Source organism: Xenopus laevis, chromosome 6L (genome assembly GCF_017654675.1).
Source record: "Xenopus laevis strain J_2021 chromosome 6L, Xenopus_laevis_v10.1, whole genome shotgun sequence".
NCBI classification, from domain to species: domain Eukaryota; kingdom Metazoa; phylum Chordata; class Amphibia; order Anura; family Pipidae; genus Xenopus; species Xenopus laevis.
In genome coordinates, this window is record NC_054381.1 from 144,880,238 (window position 1) to 144,901,253 (window position 21,016).

Here is a 21,016-nt window from a genome sequence, read left to right on the forward strand (position 1 = left end):
GATAGCCAAGTCTATGGGGAACTTCCCCATAGGCTAACATTGACTTCGGTAGCTTTTAGGTGGCGAACAAGGGGGTCGAAGTTTTTTCTTAAAGAAACAGTACTTCGACTATCGAATGGTCGAATAGTCGAACGAGTTTTAGTTTGAATCGTTCGATTCAAAGTCGTAGTCGAAAGACAAAGTAGCCCATTCGATGGTCGAAGTAGCCAAAAAAACACTTCGAAATTCAAAGTATTTTTTCTTCTATTCCTTCACTCGAACTTAATGAATGGGCCCCTATATATATAAAATCTGAATTTTTCTGACTATTTCAATAAAAAAAGTCTGACCAATCTAGAATCCACGATTGGACCTTATTTATTATTAAAAAAAAGCATGATTTGATCAGATCTGGGACAAACACGAAAAAATATAGCAAAAATCTGAATTGTATGATTTGTTCGGATATTTTTCCTTAATCGCTCATTTTTTTAGGGCTTTTTCCTAAAAAGTTTTTCGTATTTTTTCCCAAAATATACCAGCTCAGCGAGAAAAAAACACACCGGCGCATGAGGAATGTAATTGCAGAGAAACCCCCTTTCCTGCAATTACATTCCTCATGCGTTGGTGTGTTTTTTCTCGCTGAATTTCGGAGGTTGCCGAATTAAAGTGTGTGCGAGGGCTTACCTAGTAGGTAATACCAGCTCAGAAACTTCAGAAACTTCCAAACAGGATAGGGACCTCTGTCATTGACCTGTATACAACCTTGGTAGGTCTGAGATGCCACATTTTTGGATTCTGACTTTTTCCGTCCTCAGGGTATACTAAATCTAGAAAAATTTGGTTTTTTTCCAGTAAAAATTACTCTTGTTTTTTATTTTTGGGGCTTGCAGATTTTTTTTTCTTGACTTCCAATATTATTAAATAGGAATTATTTTTTTTTTATCTTGCACATTTTATTAGCATATTGATTAGGGTCAATTAGGGCCCATCCAAAACCTAGTAGTTTAAAAGCAGGACCTAGATACTATCCATAGATCCTATCCTTGTTTTATAAACATGTACTTGCCCCTTATTTTAGGATTAAGTCAGGTTAGCAGGAGATTAGGAGAATGAGGATTAAGTCTGTACAGGAAACATTTAACCACATGTTTTCTGAACATCCCACCTGTTTCCTTTGCAGCCACAGGCTGATGGTGGAGTGAGGCTGCCAGCACAATGAAAGAAGCTGTCCTTCTGCTCCTCAGTGTCCTCATCCAAGTCACATGTAAGTATATATACTACCCCTAATTAAAGGGAAACTTAAAAGTAAGTTCAGTGTATCTCTGTGTGATATAGAATTTACATCCATCCTTCAGCGCCGGAACTATGGGTAGGCAGAAAAGGCACCTGCCTAGGCGCAATGATAAGGGGGCGCTTGGCAGGTACCTATTAAAGGACCAATAACAGCAAAAAAATTTTTTTAAAAAAATCATTAGGATTCTATGAAAAAAAAGACACCAAAACAAATTAAACTTTATGTAATTAATTATTAAACTAAGTCTTTATTAAGTAATAACTTACTGAAACTCCGCTTGTGCTCCTCTTCAGAAAAGGCGATCGGTGATCCATCAAGCGGCGCTCGATTTCTCCTCCCTGCCTTCCTTATAGCAGATAGCCAGGGAGGAGAAGTGAAGCGCCGCACAATGGATCGTCACCCTGTCACCATTTCTGAAGAGGAGCGCAAGTGGAGTTTCGGTAAGTTATTTCTTAATAAAGACCTAGCGATTTTAAAGTTTAATATGTCTTGTTGTCTTTTTTTTCTTAGCATATTTTTGCTGTTACTGGTCCTTTAAGTGTCTTCTGCCTATGCCTAGTCCATGTTCGCTGACCTCTCTACCTCTCCCCTCCCACGTCCCCTCTCCATCACTCCACTCTCTCCTCCCTCCTCGCACGCATAGTGGGTAGTGGGCTGGCCGGCCGAGTTGCAATCGAGCGCCAGGTCAGTATGAACATATTACTCATCATCATCATATAAATACAGTTTTTTCCCTTTAAGCACATTGTTATCACAAGATAAAAATTGTTGCACGTAAAAAATTTTGACGCCCATTGACTTCAATTTTTCACAGTTTCACAATTTTTTTCGCAGTTTCACTAAATTTTTGGCGAAGCAAAACAGGACAGATTAGCTCATCAATAACAGTAACAACAAAAAATAAAAGGGTTTTACATTAATTAAAATATAATGCAAGGTGATTTAGAACCCGGCACCCAGATAGCTACTGAAATTTCAAACTTGAAAGCTGCTGAATTAAACGTGATATAATTAGAAAAAACAAAAATGATAAAAGACGAAGACCAGCTGCAAACTGTCTCAGAATAGCACTCTTCTACTCTTCTACTTTAGCACAGCCAGTGTCCCATGCAATACAAACAGCAGCTGTGCTATTATCATAGCAGAAAAAAAATCTACTTATTCACCACCAAAGTTTCTCTCTGACTCCTGAAGCAATATAGGAGAAGCCAGCTGATGTACAAACCTGGCGTAGAAATGACATCTCCCAGGAGTGAGACCCAGAAAAGGGATAATAAGCAAATGCTGCTTTCAGTTGCAATGACATTCCTGCAGTTACATGAAAACGACTGCATCCCAATATACTGTATGTATCCAAATGTGCAGAAGAGTCGTGGCTTGTTTCCCATTTGTTATCTATCCTTTTTCTCTGGAATATCTCTCTAAAACACATTGTCCCTTATCTCCTTTATTTTCCTTTTCAGATGGACAACTGAGGGTGAACAGTATAACTCCAAACTATGGGAGTCTCAACGGTGCAACCAGGATCACGATACTAGGGCAGGGTGGGTAATGGAAAGCTGCTGTCAGAAAAGATGTTTACTCTGTTTACAAACATGGGAATCTTCCATATTGCCATATATGTCTGTCTGCTGGTACCCAGAGCCTTGCCAATAGTGAGCGCCGCAGAGCAGCTGTTGTTAGTAAGATCATATTTGCAATAAGCCAATTCAGGGTGTCTCATTTTTTTTTACCTTCCATGTCAAACCAAGGCATGGTGTGTTCTCATCCACAGTCACACTCAGCTGATGCTTTTCCATCTGGCTTCCATGCCAGTATTAAAGGGGTTTCAGTTCAGTTGTTTTCAGATAGTTCACCAGAAATAAAGACTTTTTCCAATTACTTTTTATTTTCTAATCATGATCGTTTTTCTAATATTGAAAAGTTTCATTTTTCACCTTCTTATGTCTTTCTAAAGTAGCTTGGGAGCAAATTAGCTTTGTCCCTGCTGAGCAGCATCCCTGTGTTTCATTAAAGGGCATGTAAAGGCAAAAAAATAAAATACCATGTTTACTTTCTTTAATGAAAAAGAAACCTATCTCCAATATACTTTTATTAAAAAATGTGTACCGTTTTTATAAGAAACCTGACTGTATGCAGTGAAATTCTCCCTTCATTAACTGCTGTGGATAGGAATTGTCAGACGCTCCCTAACTGCTGAGCAGGGAAACAATCATACTTATGAACAGCAGGGGGAGCCCCCGCCTTACTTCCCAGCCATGCAGAACTCAAGCAGCTTTGTTTATGACGATCCCTAAGCAGCACAGACCACACTGAGCATGTGCACAGTCTTAGTCTTGCAAAGATATTTAGCACAGTTACAAGATGGTGACCCCCTGTAGCCAACTTTGAAAGCACAAACCATTTGTTTGATTAGGCTTGTGTTGCAGTGAGAACATGTTTATATTTAGTTTACAAAATACAGCATTTTTAGCCTTATTCTATTTTAGACTTTACATGCCCTTTAAAGACAGCTGTTAAAATTGATACAATAGTCGCTAAAACTCCAGAGATGCTGCTGAGAAATTTATCAACTAACGGGGTAACAGATCAGAATCTGCACTTGGATAACTGAGCTGCCAGACAATATATTTTTTTATATGATACCCATGGAAGGAGTAATACACAAACTCTAGAAAATGTAAATATCTATAATTAGCAAATGTTCATTTTAAGGCTATAGGGGAAGTTGAGAAACGAATGTCATTGTACCCTCTCCTGCAGGCTTTGCTGAAGCAAACCAGTTTAATTACGGAGATGGGAATGCTGCCCTTGGAAACAGCGTCCAGTTGGTCTCTGACACCTTGTCCATTCCCTGTGACGTGGAGAAAGATTCCAACCATGCAACCCAGATAACCTGCTACACAAGGTATGTTGTGTCTCTGCATGTCCTCTGATTAGAACTGTATTACACAAAAGTCCCAATAACCTGTAACATATATCCTTATATACATAGTGCTGTCAGTTGACTTCAGCTATGTGCCTTTATTTTGTCATGGAACCTCTAATATCCTTATATTTTATAATAATACATTATTCTCTAAATACCCAACAAAAAGATTTTCATCGCTTCCTTTGTTTCAGGCCAATGCCGGCTGATAATTATCTCATAAGAGTGAGTGTAGATGGAGTTCCTGTGCCAGACAGTAACGTTTGCTATGGGAATTTCCAGAGCTGCAGCTTTACGGTATGTATAGTCAAATCTATAGCTATAATTTTTTAAACAAAATTGTGGGAAACACAACAGACCAGTTTTGCTCAGATAAGTCACAGTAATTTTACAAAGTCACCTTTTTCTTTCACCCACAATTGTTTTATGCTCTTTTTTGGTCCCCTCAATATTCTCCCTCCAGCGCCTGACCACTGTAGTGTCATCTAATCGTGAAAACACAAGTAAGGCTACAATTGTGTTTATAAATCATAAACAAATGCTGCCTTTTTTTTAATTGAATTATTTTCACCCCATACAAATTCACGGCAATATAAATTTTTTTCAGGAGTGGAGACATTTTTACACAAATCTGCACAAATCTTTATTTCACCAGAAATGCTTTTTTTCAAACGGGAAAACAGATGCTAGAAAAAAACACCCTATGACTCTAGGGTTGCCATCCTGGCCTAGCTGGTAAAACACATGCCAAGCCTGGGGCCGGTAAATTTGTAATACCCCTAACAAAAGCCCTTGGCCTGCTCCAATCCGCTCAAAACGTACCCTTTCTCGGCCTTCTGGCCATTGCGTACTGTGGCCCCATCCTCTTTTACATCACATGCCGCCCCTTTTATGTCACGACCCACCCTTTTGTTCCCGCCCCCACTACCGGCTGGTTGAAATTTTATGAATAGGTGGCAACCCTATATGACTCCCATGTATTAATTATAATTTATTCTAATGCATTTGGAGCAAGAAAAACATGGGGGAAATGGCTTTTGACTCCCATGCATAGGGTGAAACTGCTCCGTTTTGTGAAGTTTTCCACAGTTTGCAAAAACCTGCCAAAATATAACTTTTTTTTTTTATATACAGTATATATATATATATATATATATATATATATATATATATATATATATATATATATATATATATATATATATATATATATATATATATATATATATATATATATAAGCCAGTTTGAGGAAAATTTCAGAAATTGCTGAGCTTTTTTTGTCCCAAAAGGCAGCGTGAGTACAGAAAATGACAGCAAGTTTCCTTGTAAAGCTTGATCAGAAAAGCTTGCGCAATCATAAAGAAATCCTTCTGTCTTGAAAAAGGGTAACATTTGTACTATATTTAACGAAGTGAATGTTTTTTTCTGTTTCCAGAGCCATATCTACTACACCCCAGTTATAAACAGCATAAACCCATTCTCTGGAACTCCAGGTACTTTTAATAAATATGGAGATTGTAGCTCATTTACTAAACTATGTGCAAATCTGAACAATCTGATCTGTTATGCGGAAACTCGTTATCCAAAACGCTCCAAATTACGGAATGGCCACCTCCCCCATCCAAATAATCCAAATTTTTAAAATGGATTTCCTTTTTCTCTGTAATAATAAAACAGTAGCTTGTACTTGATCCCAACTAAGATATAATTAATCCTTATTGGAAGCAAAACAGCTTATTGGGTTTATTTCATGTTTAAAGGTATGAAAATCCAAATTAAGAAATATCAGCTATCCGGAAAACCCCAGGTCCCGAGCTTCTGGATAACAGGTCCCATACCTGTACTATAAGTTATCAAGTCTAATTGCTTGCTATGGGTAACCACACTGCTGCAGTTAAGGAGAAATGCCAATACATTTGCTCTATTGCCTCTGTCTGTTTCTTGTGTATCTTGCTTACTGTCCTGCTGACTTTATTATCTTTTTGGAAGATGTTAATCAAGAATAGCCAATTATGCCTCATTCCTGGGGCAGCGACATTTCAATACACATAACAGTTCTAGAGACACTCTTGTTTGACTTATCCAGACAACCTTTTAAAGTGGTCCTGTGTTGTATTAATGCAGAAAATGGGGTTATTATTATTTTCCTTACCTTTTAAAGTAATGAAAATATCATGTACTGTTGCCCTGCACTGTTAAAACTGGTGTGTTTGCTTCAAAAACACTACTATAGTTCATATAAACAAGCTGCTGTGTAGCCATGGAGGCAGCCATTCAGTCTGGAAAAAGGAGAAAAAGCACAGGTTACATAGCAGATAACAGAAAAGTTCCCATTGTATACTACAGAGCTTATCTGTTATCTGCTATGTATACCTGGGCCTTTTCTCCTTTGAATGGCTGCCCCCATGGCTACACAGCAGCTTATTTACATAAACTATAGTAGTCTTTCTGAAACCAATTTTTACCAGTGCAGGGCAGCAGTACATTATAAATGAATTACTTTAAATAAAAAAAAAAACTTAAATTTTTTGGTGTTACTGTTCCTCCTCCTATTGACTTCTTCAGAACCAAGCCATGTTTAAGCTGCCAATTTCTTTCATTTGAATTTTCAAGAATTTTTGGTTTAGTAAACTGAATTTAAACATACCACACCATTATCTATAATTGTAGACTTAATCAGCCTTAATTAATAACCGGGCAAATTGCCAGGGGAAAAAAATAGGTGAAATTGTTTTTTTCCCCGGACTGATGTGTTTTTCCAGAATTCCAGCAAATTTACTGCATGGCATATGAGCATACCCTCTATTTAATCTTTGACTGATACCTTGAATGACTTGAAGGAGATTAGGAAACAGGATACATTTAGGGGATTATTTATCAAAATCTGAATTTATCTCAATATCTTGCACGAAACCCAGCGCACATCAAAAAATGATTGGGACTTCTTCCACTGATTTATATGCAACCTCGACAGGTCTGAGATGCTGGATTTTCTGATTCAGACTTCTCCATCCTTGGGGTTTAAAAAATTACGAAAAATTTGTGATTTTTTAAAAGTCTGATTTAAAAAAAATCACAAATTGTTTGTGATTTTTACATTTGGAGTTTAGTAAATAACCCCCAGATTATACAAAGTGACTAAAGCTTTTTAAAAAAATATATGTACCCCATGTGCACAGTTTCAACATATGGACAGGAACTAACTAATTCTTGTTAGGCTTAAAAGATAAAAAGGATATATCTTTATGATAATCTCAAAATTAGATCTCTTTTATCTCTTCATAAACCTAATGATGTTAACATAAGTAGTACCTATATATTTGTAGCAGCCACTGACATTTGTAGAGTTTTATATGCTGTCCAATGATTATGGTGTGACCTCACACGGCTGGCTTTTAAATTTATAAACTAGCGCATGCCCCGCCCCATCAAGATGTCAGCATGGAGTGGGCACGGGTCTATAAATAGAGAGGATGGAGCAGGCCAGGCAGGGTTCGGGTTGGTTTAACAGCACATCACTATTGTGTTCATATTTGTGTTAACCAGGAATTCTTATAGAATGGTCTGTTATTGCAGGTGCAATGATAACAATCAGAGGAAAAATTTTTACTGATGTATTTGGCAGTAACACTGCTCTAAGCTCCAACTCCAGAAACGTCCGAATATTAAGGTAAGACAATACATTTTGGCCCAGTAGCAGCCTGTGCACTGACAGTGGTGCTCTGTGTTAGTTAGGAAGAATTGGTCATAGCAGGGCAATATAGCACCACTGCATGCGCTGTGCAAAATGGTGACAGTAACACTTTATATCAGTGCTACTTAGGGGCCGATTCACAAAGGGTCGAATATCGAGGGATTAATTAACCCTCGATATTCGACTGGGAATTAAAATCCTTCGACTTCGAATATCGATAATAACGATAAAATCCTTTGAATCGAATGATTCGAAGGATTTTAATCCAACGATCAAAGGAATATCCTTCGATCAAAAAAAGTTAGCCAAGCCTATGGGGACCTTCCCCATAGGCTAACATTGACTTCGGTAGCTCTTAGATGGCGAACTAGGGGGTCGAAGTTTTTTCTTAAAGAGACAGTACTTCGACTATCGAATGGTCGAACGATTTTTAGTTCGAATAGTTCGATTCGAAGTCATAGTCGAAGGTCGTAGTAGCCCATTCGATGGTCGAAGTAGCCCAAAAACACTTTGAAATTCGAAGTTTTTTTACTTCGAATCCTTCACTCGAAGTTAGTGAATCGGCCCCTTAATGTGCGACCCATCAGCTGTTGAAGTACAACTGCCACCAACATTCAAAGGCTGGGCTACCACACCAAGGCACCCAAGGCAAGCCTCCTACATCAGCCCGCTCCACTCCACTTAGGCTAATCTTAATACTTTATAGAAAGTTTTGCCACTTGAGTACCACGTAGAATACCCCCCATGTATGCACAGATCCTACTATAACATTTTTGAAGTTGAAGTCCTTATTACTTTCAGCCATAGATGAACTCATTGTATGTTAATGTCCTTTCAAGAACATTGATTTATTATATTATATTATAATGTATTATACCAAAATAATAGTGACTGTATTTATTATTCTGTTTATATTTTTACTTCTTTAACATTGGCTATTATTTTACAGAGTGTATGCTGGGGGAATGCCCTGTGACTTGCTTATACCAAATTCCGATACCTTGTAAGTAACTCTTTCCATGTAACATGTCTCACTTTCTACAAACAGAAGTAGGATTAGTGAAGAACATACTATTTCTAGACATCAGCAGTCCCCTCATTGGTCAAGTAATTGTTGCTCAGAAATGCCAACTGACATGGTTTTGTCTGGCCCATGAATAAACCTGCGGGTCATAGCAACTGCCATTAAAATCAATAGGGAGTAATTCTCTGTAGTTTGTTGTTCCCTGAATGTTAATCAACCCATTGCCATTAGCCTTTAATAAGTTGCTGCTATCTCACTTGTCATTGGCCACAAGCTCCTTATCACCTTCTATAGGGAGCTTATTGTATTTCAATTCCACTACAAGGAAACCAGAAAGAGGTTGCACAACATCATTGGAAAGTGGGCAGTTGAATGTGGCCAAAATTGACTCTCCCTAGGCATGTAAGGTATGTTTATAGCCTGTACAGTGGTATACCTTAAATCTATGCCAGTATACGTATAATATGCCCAATTCTTTATACCCCAGATACTAGAACTTCGTAATACATTAATGAAGAGTGATGAGCAAACTTTTCGCCAAGTGAAAATGACGCCCATACACTCCAATGGGTGAAAAATTTGTCGCTTTTCAAAAACAATTTGTTGCTCCGCCTCGCTCATTAACAACAACAAAAAAATTGTCGCCCATAGACTTCAGTGCATTCCGGCAAATTTTTGGAGAAGCGAAATGGGTCAGATTCACCCTTCACTAGTAGATCACCTTCATTATACGTTGCCAAATAAGATTACTCTAAGGGGCCCATTTACTTAGCTCGAGTGAAGGAATAGAATAAAAAATACTTTGAATTTCAAATGGTCGAATATGGCTACTTCGACCATCGAATTGGCTACTTCGACCTTCGACTACTACTACGACTTCGAATCGAACGATTCGAACTAAAAATCGTTCGACCATTCGATAGTCGAAGTACTGTCTCTTTAAAAAATTATTTGAACCCCTAGTTCCCCACCTAAAACCTACCGAGGCCAATGTTAGCCTATGGGGAAGGTCCCCATAGGCTTCCTAACAATTTTCTGATCGAAGGAATATCCTTCGATCGATGGATTAAAATCGAACGATTATTCCTTCTATCGTTTGATCGTAGGAATAGCGCTAAATATCCGAAGTCGAAGGATTTCAATTCGGCAGTCGAATATCGAGGGTTAATTAACCCTCGATATTCGACCCTAGGTAAATCTGCCTCTCTGTGTACAACACAAGGATTAATATGGTTCTGTGTATTACTAGGTATGGACTGCAGCTTGACAGCACCTCGAGTGATATGGGCACAATGATTTGTCAGTATTCTGGAACATATGTTGGTGAGTTCACATCTATACATTTGTCTTGTCTCCAAACTTAGATTCATTTTACTAATTAAACTATATTCCTTTCTGTAGGTCATCTGAATATCAGCTTTATTTCGGACAGCTATTATGGACGGTACGTGATAGTGGTGAATGTGCGTCAGTGTTAGCAGAATTTTAAGGGTGGACTAGATAGATGGTATGAATGGAAATCAGTTGGGATAATCCGAAAAGAGTATGTGTTCATTGGCTTGTCCAAAACAGCAAGGTGGTACACTTCAGCATCATAATCTGCCTGTAGACCAATCAAATGGCATGTGTGACCAGATTGTACACATCCAACCAATAGTTAGGGGCCGATTTACTAACTTCGAGTGAAGGATTCGAAGTAAAAAAACTTCGAATTTCGAAGTGTTTTTTGGGCTACTTCGACCATCGAATGGGCTACTTCGACCTTCGACTACGACTACGACTTCGAATAGAAGGATCCGAACTAAAAATCGTTCGACTATTCGACCATTCGATAATCGAAGGGACCACTTTGACCCCCTAGTTCGCCATCTAAAAGCTACCGAACTCAATGTTAGCCTATGGGGAAGGTCCCCATAGGCTTTCCTAAGTTTTTTTGATCGAAGGATATTCCTTCGATCGTTGGATTAAAATCCTTCGAATCGTTCAATTCGAAGGATTTTATCGTTCGATCGAAGTAATAATCCTTTGATTGTTCGATCGAACTATTTGCGCTAAAATCCTTCAACTTCTATATTCGAAGTCGAAGGATTTTAATTCCCAGTCGAATATCGAGGGTTAATTAACCCTCGATATTCGACCCTTGGTGAATCGGCCCCTTAGAGTTTCAAACTGTCATCCCATCAGCGATCAATTTAATTACAATTCTTTAATATCCTATAATCTATGTTTCTTTCTAATGTATACACCTGTGCCATTTCTTGGTAATATAGAAATTATACTGATTATCTTTTTTCAATTCCCAGGAGTTTACCAAACTTGGCAACATATTTTGTGTCTTCTCTGAATAAAATCACCATGTTCCAAACATATGCAGGTAATTCTATTTATTATGTTGATTATTAAGACCAAAGAATTCATTTTTTTTTAAATGTACAAAAGAAACAAACACCTTAATAGTTATATGAAAACACCTACAAAGTAAAACGTCAGGAGGACATCTAAAGTAAATCATTTATTAAAGGGCAGTAAGTACTAATTTCTAAACATAAGTTCAGTAACTAGAGCTTGTGTGGAACATACTTTTTTCTATTGTTTTATATAGGAAATATGTATAGGTTTTGTTATTTCTTGTAGTAAACTGGAAAATAATTCAAAGTAAAGTCCCATTTTACTTCCTGTTCATGTGACTTTTACCTTTTGCCCAGTTTAGTAAAATATAAAACAAAGATCATAGATGTTTCAGAATTAGAACAATAGGCAAAACATATATTTAACAGAAGCCTTCACTGAACTCACATTGAAAAAGGGGAAAGGGCAGTATACCCTTTTGTTCAACATAAAGGAGCAATGAATAGACCCGGTGACAAACATACTTTTTGCCTATTATTTTAATTCTGGAATATCTATGGTTTTGATTATTTCTTCCATTAAACAGGGCAAACAGTGAAAATGAACACCTCCATGTTTGGTCCTTGCAAGGTAGATAGATTCTCAGTAAACTATGCCCTCCCTTTACCCCTTTATGTATTTTGGTTTAAAGATAAACATGAGTCTATAATGTGGGATGATTATAAATGAGCTAATATCTAGCTTGTAAAAAACAAACATGGAGGTGCTTCAGTTCCCTGTTTGCTCAGTTTTGCTTAAGAAATAACAAAAAAGTTGATTTTTTTTATCATTAAAACAATAGTCAAGAAGTATGTTCAGTGCAAGCCCTATTCATTGCACTCATGTTGAACAAGGGTATATATTACTTTTTAAATCAGGTGACTTACAATATGGATGAATTTTTAAAATAATTTTTATTATATTTGCTAAAACTCAACTTTTTCTCTTTCTAATAAAATTTTTTTTTACCAAACTCCCAAACCACCGATTAATCCAAAATGGGTAAATATGAATTTCTAATGCAAACTACCAAACTGGAAAGCTATTTTTAAGGAACAGTTCAGTGTGAAAATTAAAACGTGTAAATAGATAGCCTGTGCTAAATAACTTCAGCTCAGATTTAAAAGCAACAGTTATGACCCATGTGGACCCCCCTTAAGTCTCTGATTGGTTACTGCCTGGTAACCAATATAGTGGAAACCAAGAGAGCAGCAAAGCAGGAAGTGTTCTGGCTAAATTACATTATTGGCTAATTAACTATATTACAAACATTTTTTATTTTGCACAGCCTATCTATTTATCCAGTGTTTATTTTTACACTGAACAATTCCTTTAAGGGGGGTATTTACTAAAACTTTTTTTCTCACTTTTTATTTATTATAGCACTAACAAAATGATTTCTGTCCAAATGTATTTCATAACGTAAAAAAAAAATTAAAGCTAAGCTAGGACTGAAAAATATACAGGTATCAGACTTGTTATCAAGAATGCTCGGGACCTGGGGGTTTTCCGGATAAGGGTCTTTCCATAATTTGGATCCCTATAACTTAAGTCTACAATCATTTAAACATTAATTAAACCCAATAAGATTGTTTTGCCTCATATAAGGATTAATTATATATTATTTAGGGCCAGGTAGAAGTTGCTGTTCTGTTATTACAGAGAAAATGTAAATAATTTATATCAATTTGAATTATTTGATTAAAATGGAGTCTATGGGAGATGGCCATCCATCGGAGAATTCTGGAAAATGAGTTTCCAGATAGCCATCACCATATCTGTAAAATGTTGTTGTGACAAGCAAAACAAGAATAAAATTGTTTAGGGTTTATTAACTATTTGTAATAATCCTTTTGACATTTCTTGTTCATCTGTTCAATGAGTGGGTGTGGGAAAAACCACAGTTTAAGCTGTAAACATATTGCATCATCATCATCATCATCATAATTTTTTAGTGGAATAGAAACAATAACTAGATATAATCAAAGAAGAGTAAACATGTATACTATACCCACAAATAAAATGCTAATGAAAATAACACTTGTAATGAATGTATTTATTAAAATAAATTCATATTAAAATGAAAAGCGAATTATATAACATATATATATATATATATATATATATATATATATATATATATATATATATATATATATATATATATATATATATATATATTGCAATTTTTTGTAGAGGTCACAGGAATTTCCCCCTCTGTTGGAAGTACTGAAGGTGGCACAATAATCACAATAACTGGGCGCAACTTTGATGAAACGGATTCCCCAGCCAGAGTTCTTGTGGGAGGTGGGTAATACTGTGATGTTTTCTTATGCAGTATTTTCACTTATATCTCACTATGTTCTTCTACGTTATATCCAGTATTTAACTGTGTGTGTGGCCTTTTATTCACTTTATTATTTTACCTGAAAAGGGGGAACTTTGTAGACTGAATATTTAATTCACATTGAAACCTATTCTAAAATTTTCCCTTTAACCCTATATTCAAGCTCCTTTTTGTCCTTCACCTTCTATATTTTAAGCCTCTTCTATACTTTTCTATTTACTTTTCATGCTGCCTTTTTCGACCAAAACAGTTCTATTTAGTGTGTCATTTCTGTCCATGGTAAGTTGCTCTGTGTTTCTTTCCTTATATGCCCTAATGCCTAATATTGGGGCAGGGTAAAGTGGTGTATCTGTTATTAGTTTGGGAAGCATATTTTTTCAAAAATTGTTTTTCAAATTTCACCAAAGAGCTCAAAAACTGCTAAAAACTCAAACGTGTACTTATTTATTAAAAATAGCTGTTATCTAAAAGACTTAAGTGTGATGCAATAAATGTGAAATTTTTTTTAAAAAAAACTCAAAATAGAGAAATGTTATTTTTTTTTTTAAATCTATGGCACAAATAGAGCTTTGACCACTAAAATTGCAGCAAAAACAGCATTTTTGTTAAGACAATCATTTAAATATTCTATAACCAGAGTAGTAGCCAATTTCAGAAGTTTCTAGCAATTTCCCTGAATGAAACAAAACAGCCCCTGAATGTCTGTGATCTGATGATTCTTACAGGTCAGGAGTGCATTGTTCTTGGACTAACAGACACTACAATAACATGTCGGACTCCACCGAGACCAAAAATACTGCCCACCCTGTTCCCAGGTATGTAGTTCATCGAGTGACGCAAGAACCATTGATTGTACAAGAAATTAACATTTACATTGCTTTTATATTTAGTCAGATCCATCAGTTAAAGTACCTAAAGTTCTTGCATGTGTACAGGCCAGTTTTCCCAATAATTTAGTATTTTATTTCAGTACTGTGAAGGGTTGATTGATTCCATAGGTAGCTTTGGGCCCAAAAAGGCACACAAAATGTGAAGGGTGAAACTAAAATCCCATGCAAGAGAATAGAGAGCGGTGGAAACTCACTTGGACTGTGGCACCTGCTAGCTTCAATTAATATGCCCCTTTATGTCCATTTTAAAATGTAATTCCTACAATCTGATCCTGATTTTTTTCTATTATACAAATGTCCCACAAAGTTATCTTTTGATTCTTGATTTCATTATATTTTTTTGGATCATTTAATTAAGTATAATTTGTGAAATTAGGGAAATTACAGAATATTTCAGCAATATTTAATATATCATATTGTAACCAACAATTAATCAACATTATTCTATGTTAACCTGACATATTAACAGGCGGCCGAGGACTGAAGTGTGAAATGTGGAATAAAACATCTTCATATGGAATTGACCAAGCCATAAATTTCAATGAAAATACCACTAATTTTGTTGGTGTTAGTTGGGTAGAAGATGCATCCCAGACATGGCTGCTACAAGATTTTATTGTCCGACTGAGTGGCTTTTTTGTACCTTCTGAAACGGATGACTACACCTTTTATATCAAGGGAGATGATTATTACATCCTAATGTTCAGTGAAACTGGAGACCCAGCAAACAAGGTACAGTACCAGCCTTTAGAATTGTAGCACTGATTGGTCTGTTGCTGTTAAAATAATAATAGCAAAGATTGGATTGGTTGATAGACGTTTCTGTTAAGGTGGCCATACACGGATAGATCCGCTCGTTTGGCGATGTCGCCAAACGAGCGGATCTCCCTCCGATATGCCCACCTTGAGGTGGGCAATATCGGGCTGATCCGATCGTGGGCCCTAGGGCCCAACGATCGGATCCTAGCGTTCACCAAACGGGCGGTCGGATCGCGGGACCGCATCAACAAACAGATGCGGCCGCGATCCGACGGGATTTTTAATCCCATCCGATCGAGATCTGGCCGACTTTCGGCCAGATCTCGATCGGGGAAGCCCGTCGGGGGCCCCCATACACGGGCCAATAAGCTGCCGACACGGTCTGTCGGCAGCTTTTATCGGCCCGTGTATGGCCACCTTTAGGGATGCACCGATTACAGGATTCGGTTTGGGATTCAGCCTTTTTCAGCAGGATTTGGATTAGCTGAATCCTGGTGCCTTGCCAAATCGAATCCTAATTTGCAGATGTAAATTATGGTCGGGAAGAGAAATTGTGGGACTTTTCATCACAAAACAAGTAAGTGAGCATTGACGGCATTGCTGTTGAGCACATTCTAATAAATGTATAAACATTATCTGTCTGTTTTGATAAATGTGTTGATTATTCCATGTGGATTTCCCTGTATGATCTTAAAAGGAAATGTAAAGCCTCAAACCCAATGTTTTTTTTTAGATATTTGCAGTTTTTCAACCTGCTGTTCATCTGAGAAACTAATTTTGTGAGAAAAAGAAACATTTTGTGATGTTGCTGTGCTTAAAATATAATGCAAAGCAGCAATCTTATCTCACGAACTTAGGGGGTTATTTACTAAACTCTGAATTAGTGATGGGCAAATTTATTCGCCAGGCGCGAATTCGCGGCGAATTTGCGCGATTTGCCCCCAGCGAATTAATTTGCAAAACGCCCGCGAAAATTCGCGGCAAAAATTCGCCGGCGTCAAAATTTTTTTTCCGAAAAAAACGGCGCACCGGCACCGTGTCTTCCACCGTGTGTATAATATCTGTGCACAACTCAATGCGTGTTCCGGTGCGCAGGGAAATGGAATGCGTCGGAAATGGAATTCAAACAAAGCAATTCGCCGGCAGTTGTTCCCGGGCAGCCAGCAAGAGGGGAGACTGGGCCAGGAAGATATGGTGCCGGTGCGCAGGGGCAGCAGTAAGAGATCAACCGGCTCAAGAGGCGAAGGGCAGCAGCAGCATCCAGAGCCGGCTTTTAATGTCCGGACCTTCCCATCCTGTACCCATAGATCTGGGATAATTAGCGAATGCAGAAGGCGCCTCGGGGATGTTGGTAATTGCACCGCGGCTGGAACCGATGAGCAAGGCACCGCAGATCTGCAGAAAGTTCATGTTGGAAGCGCTGCTGTACTACAGAACACACAGAATGTGGCAGCTAAAAGATCCAGCAGCAGAGAGCCAGGGAGGAGAAATCAAGTGCCGCTCAATGGATGGTCGCCCTTTCGCCGTTTCTGTACAAGACAGGAAGCAGAGTTTCTGTAAGTTTTTTCTTAATAAAGACTTTGGTTTTTTAAAGTATAATTTGTGTTGGTGTTTTTTTTCATTGTGTACTAACAAATTTTTTAAATTTTTTTTTGATGTTACTGGTACTTTAATGTTTAGCTGATTGTAGAAATTGGCTAAAATGAACAAGAGGTGGCTCTGTTGTTCCACATGAATTATCTTCACTGTTAAAAACTGCTAATATCTTAAAAACTAGAAAAAAATTTATTGATGTAAATTACAACAATGTTTAGAAGAGAGGGTTTACATATCATGTAATAAAGTTTTCCCCAAGTGTAAATTGTATTTGCACACTACTGTCAACACCTACTAACGGTGAACTACCCTTTTATGTAATAAAGAAGTTTTTCTGATTCAGACCCCAATGTTCAGTTCCTTACGGCTGCAGGTTCAGGTGTCTGTGTCATACCTTGGGATACGATATCAGGAAAGCGAATTGAATCAAGCAGCTCCAGGCAGTATTTTTAAACTGCAATGTGTTTATTTAGCAGTGTAGGCACACTAGGGGGCACGTTTACTTAGCTCAAGTGAAGGATTAGGATAAAAAATACTTCGACCATCGAATTGGCTACTTCGACCATTGAATTGGCTACTTCGACCTTCGACTTTGAATCGAACGTTTCGAACTAAAAATCGTTAGGGCTTCATACTTGGGTAGACCAGTTGGACTCTGGTTATAGCATATATCTTGGTCCATTAACCAGTAACTTCTAATCAAAAGCTCCCTCGTGCCTAGGGAGTTGCTGTGATAGAAGTAAATGAATGGTTCCTGGTTTCTATGGGTTACTGAACCAGATACGTTATTTAATGTAAATATATTATAAATGGATATAGAGAAGTGTATATATTTATATGTTTAAAGGAATTAGGCTAGACATGTTGTGCATCATGTTTTGTGTTTCAGGGAAAGAAGAGTAAAACTCATAAAATTCAAAATCTTTTTTGTTGTCTATTAAATTAAATGAGGTTGTAAATGAAAATGACTTTGTTGTAACTTTTTCTAAATATACTGTAACTTAAGGTTATTCCAAAAAGTCTCACTCCAAAAAATCCATTGAAAAATATCCACATTTATTTCATGATGTAAATTGGCAATTGTGTTTATGCAACTGGTAGGGAATTAAAGGAAAACGATACCCCCAAAATGAATACTTAAGCAACAGATAGTTTATATCAAATTGAATGACATATTAAAGAATCTTACCAAACTGGAATATATATTTACATAAATATTGCCCTTTTACATCTCTTGCCTTGAACCACCATTTCGTGACTCTATCTGTGCTGCCTCAGAGATCACCTGACCAGAAATACTACAACACTAACTGTAACAGGAAGAAGTGAGGAAGCAAAAGGCAGAACTCTGTCTGTTAATTGGCTCATGTGACCTTACATGTGGTTTGTATGTGTGCACAGTGAATCGTACGATCTCAGGGGGCGGCCCTTATTTTTTAAAATGGCATTTTTCTATTTATGATTACCCAATGGCACATACTACTAAAATAGTATATTATTATGATAATGGTTTATTTACATGAAGCAGGGTTTTACACATGAGCTGTTTTATTCAGTATCTTTTAATAGAGACCTACATTGTTTGGGGGGTATAGTTTTCCTTTAAGAGGCTCCTCTGGGGCAGGGTTTGATCTCTGTAAAGTGCCGTGTTAGTGATTGGCTTTATATAAATAAAGGATATCAATAATATTTGGAATTCATTCTGTACTTAATTTCATTTTATTTTTCATTTCAGACAAAGGTTGCAAACGGCGACTATTCAACTTCTTATTTCTCTTATAAGTCACAGCAGTCAAGAACATTTAGGCTTCAGAAAGGAAAACCGTAAGTTTTGCTTTCTAAAGGTTGTTTCTTTAATGGTTTGGGGAAAGTGTTAAAATAAATCACTTTTCTTACTATGTTTTATAGGTATTACATTGAAATATATTTAAAACATGTCTATGGGACACCATCAGTAGACGTGGGCGTATATAAACCTGGCAGTGTCTACAGTGAAACACAGACATCCGATGCAGTTAATGAATTACAGAGCATAGAGTCCCAGACGACTGTATTACAAGAGAAGCAGGTACTATATCATATAGTGTGACTTTATTTAGGGGCAAATTCATCAAGGGTCGAATATCGAGGGTTAATTAACCCTCGATATTCGACTGGGAATGAAAATCCTTCGACTTTGAAAATCGAAGTCAAAGGATTTTGCTCAAATACTGCGATCGAACGATCGAAGGAATAATCGTTCGATCGAACAGTAAATCCTTCGAATCGAACGATTCGAAGGATTTTAATCCAACGATCAAAGGATTATCCTTCGACCAAAAAAATTTAGCCAACCCTATGGGGACCTTCCCCATAGGCTAACATTGGGTTCGGTAGCTTTTAGGTGGCGAACTAGGGGGGTCGAAGTTTTTTCTTAAAGAGACAGTACTTCGACTATCGAATGGTCGAATAGTCGAACGATTTTTAGTTCGAATCATTCGATTCGAAGTTGTAGTCGAAGGTCGAAGTAGCCCATTCGATGGTCGAAGTAGCCAAAAAAACACTTTGAAATTCGAAGTTTTTTTATTTCGAATCCTTCACTCGAAGTTAATGAATTGGCCCCTTAGTGATTGGCTAAAAAGCTTTATACTATAACATGAACAGTAATATTGTATTACAAATGATAATAACTTAAGGATAACTGCATCTTATTCAGGTATCAGGTCAAGGCCAATGCCTATGAGTTGTCCATTTGACCAGTACTCAAAATAAACTATTCACCAACATTTATATCAAATCAGAGTTTATGCCTTCGACAGAATGTTTCCACAAAAAAACTCCTCAGTGATCAGATCACATTTATCTCTTGTAGACTATAACATTGCAGAACTGGAGCAGATCTACAGCAATAAAGGAAGTTCAGACAATCAATGTTATAAAACTTTGTGAAACTGCTTGTCCTGCACTGTTCTACAGGCTCATCGTTGGCAGTGAAAAAACAGGTAAGACATCGCGTAAGCATTATATGAATATTAGGATACTATATATTAATTATGACTCCATCCTAACACTCTCATTGAAGCAGATTTCCTAAATTACATCATCATCATTTTTTACATAGCACCAGCAAGTTACATTATGCTCTACATTAATAGGGGCCTTACAATAATTTGACAAACATGGCTAACAGAGTAAAAAATAGGATTACATATCTCTCTGATTTTGATTAGATTTGAATACGATCCAGCATACAGAGAAGGATCTAGCACCTAATTAGAATTTCATATGTCATAAATGTAAGCAATTCATTCAGTATAATGGTAGAGAAAGCAAATTAAATACATAGTTATATGGGTACATCGTTACATAGTTTAATTGGGTTGAAAAAAGGCCAAAGTCCATCTGGTTCAACCTCTCACATAGACACACACATACTTCTACTAACCTATCTATACACTCACATAATATATTCTAACATCTAATAGAACAAGAAAGTGATGAATTTCAGTCCAACGCAGTGGGTTGCTGCAACCCACTGCGTTGGACTGAAATTCATCACTTTCTTGTTCTATTTGATATTGGCTTCATTGGACGGAGGCTTAGTGATTGAACAGTCTGGTCGAATCCACTCTATTCTGGCTTGATATTCTAACATCTATACTGGTTGTGTAGAAATATGTTAGTTAAACAATAAGAGGAGTTGGGAAAATCTATATTTAAAGTACTGTCACTGAATGCATGCAGTGACCCATGATTGTACCATATTTTCCATTATCCCTTCAGATTATTTGTCAGCTGATGCGTCGGCTGCTGATGTTCAGACTGCCCTAAACAACTTGTGGTCTCTGAGACCAGACACTGTAGGTGTAACCATGACAGGTGGGAGCAATGAGAATATCTACACCGTGACGTTCAACTCCCAAAGAGGTATGTTCTCTCATTAGCCAGCCCTACAGGCCAATACACCCAGTCATGTATGTGATTAAAGAGGACCTATCACCTTGAGACATCAGTAATATAAATCTTTTCCCTCCTTAGGTTAACCCTTTAGTCAGCTGTTTTTGTCTATATCTGAACTGTATTAGAAAATATCCTACATATATAAAGGGTTTCATAGGCGCTGCCATCTTGAA

At 37.2% G+C, this 21,016-nt stretch overlaps 1 protein-coding gene across 1 annotated transcript in view; it reads left to right on the forward strand.

Moving 5' to 3' along the window:
* The first annotated feature begins 2,512 nt into the window (after positions 1 to 2,512).
* LOC108718598 (fibrocystin-L) overlaps positions 2,513 to 21,016 on the forward strand; it is an 85,487-nt gene continuing 66,983 nt past the window's right edge. The window contains exons 1-17 of the mRNA XM_041565671.1: positions 2,513 to 2,621; positions 2,740 to 2,820; positions 4,040 to 4,184; positions 4,400 to 4,502; positions 5,642 to 5,699; positions 7,783 to 7,876; positions 8,850 to 8,903; positions 10,174 to 10,247; positions 10,326 to 10,368; positions 11,228 to 11,298; positions 13,509 to 13,619; positions 14,385 to 14,474; positions 15,019 to 15,281; positions 18,640 to 18,728; positions 18,813 to 18,972; positions 19,756 to 19,885; positions 20,667 to 20,810. Coding sequence (XP_041421605.1) covers positions 2,513 to 2,621; positions 2,740 to 2,820; positions 4,040 to 4,184; positions 4,400 to 4,502; positions 5,642 to 5,699; positions 7,783 to 7,876; positions 8,850 to 8,903; positions 10,174 to 10,247; positions 10,326 to 10,368; positions 11,228 to 11,298; positions 13,509 to 13,619; positions 14,385 to 14,474; positions 15,019 to 15,281; positions 18,640 to 18,728; positions 18,813 to 18,972; positions 19,756 to 19,885; positions 20,667 to 20,810 — 1,819 coding nt within the window. The remainder of the gene's footprint in view (positions 2,622 to 2,739; positions 2,821 to 4,039; positions 4,185 to 4,399; positions 4,503 to 5,641; positions 5,700 to 7,782; positions 7,877 to 8,849; positions 8,904 to 10,173; positions 10,248 to 10,325; positions 10,369 to 11,227; positions 11,299 to 13,508; positions 13,620 to 14,384; positions 14,475 to 15,018; positions 15,282 to 18,639; positions 18,729 to 18,812; positions 18,973 to 19,755; positions 19,886 to 20,666; positions 20,811 to 21,016) is intronic.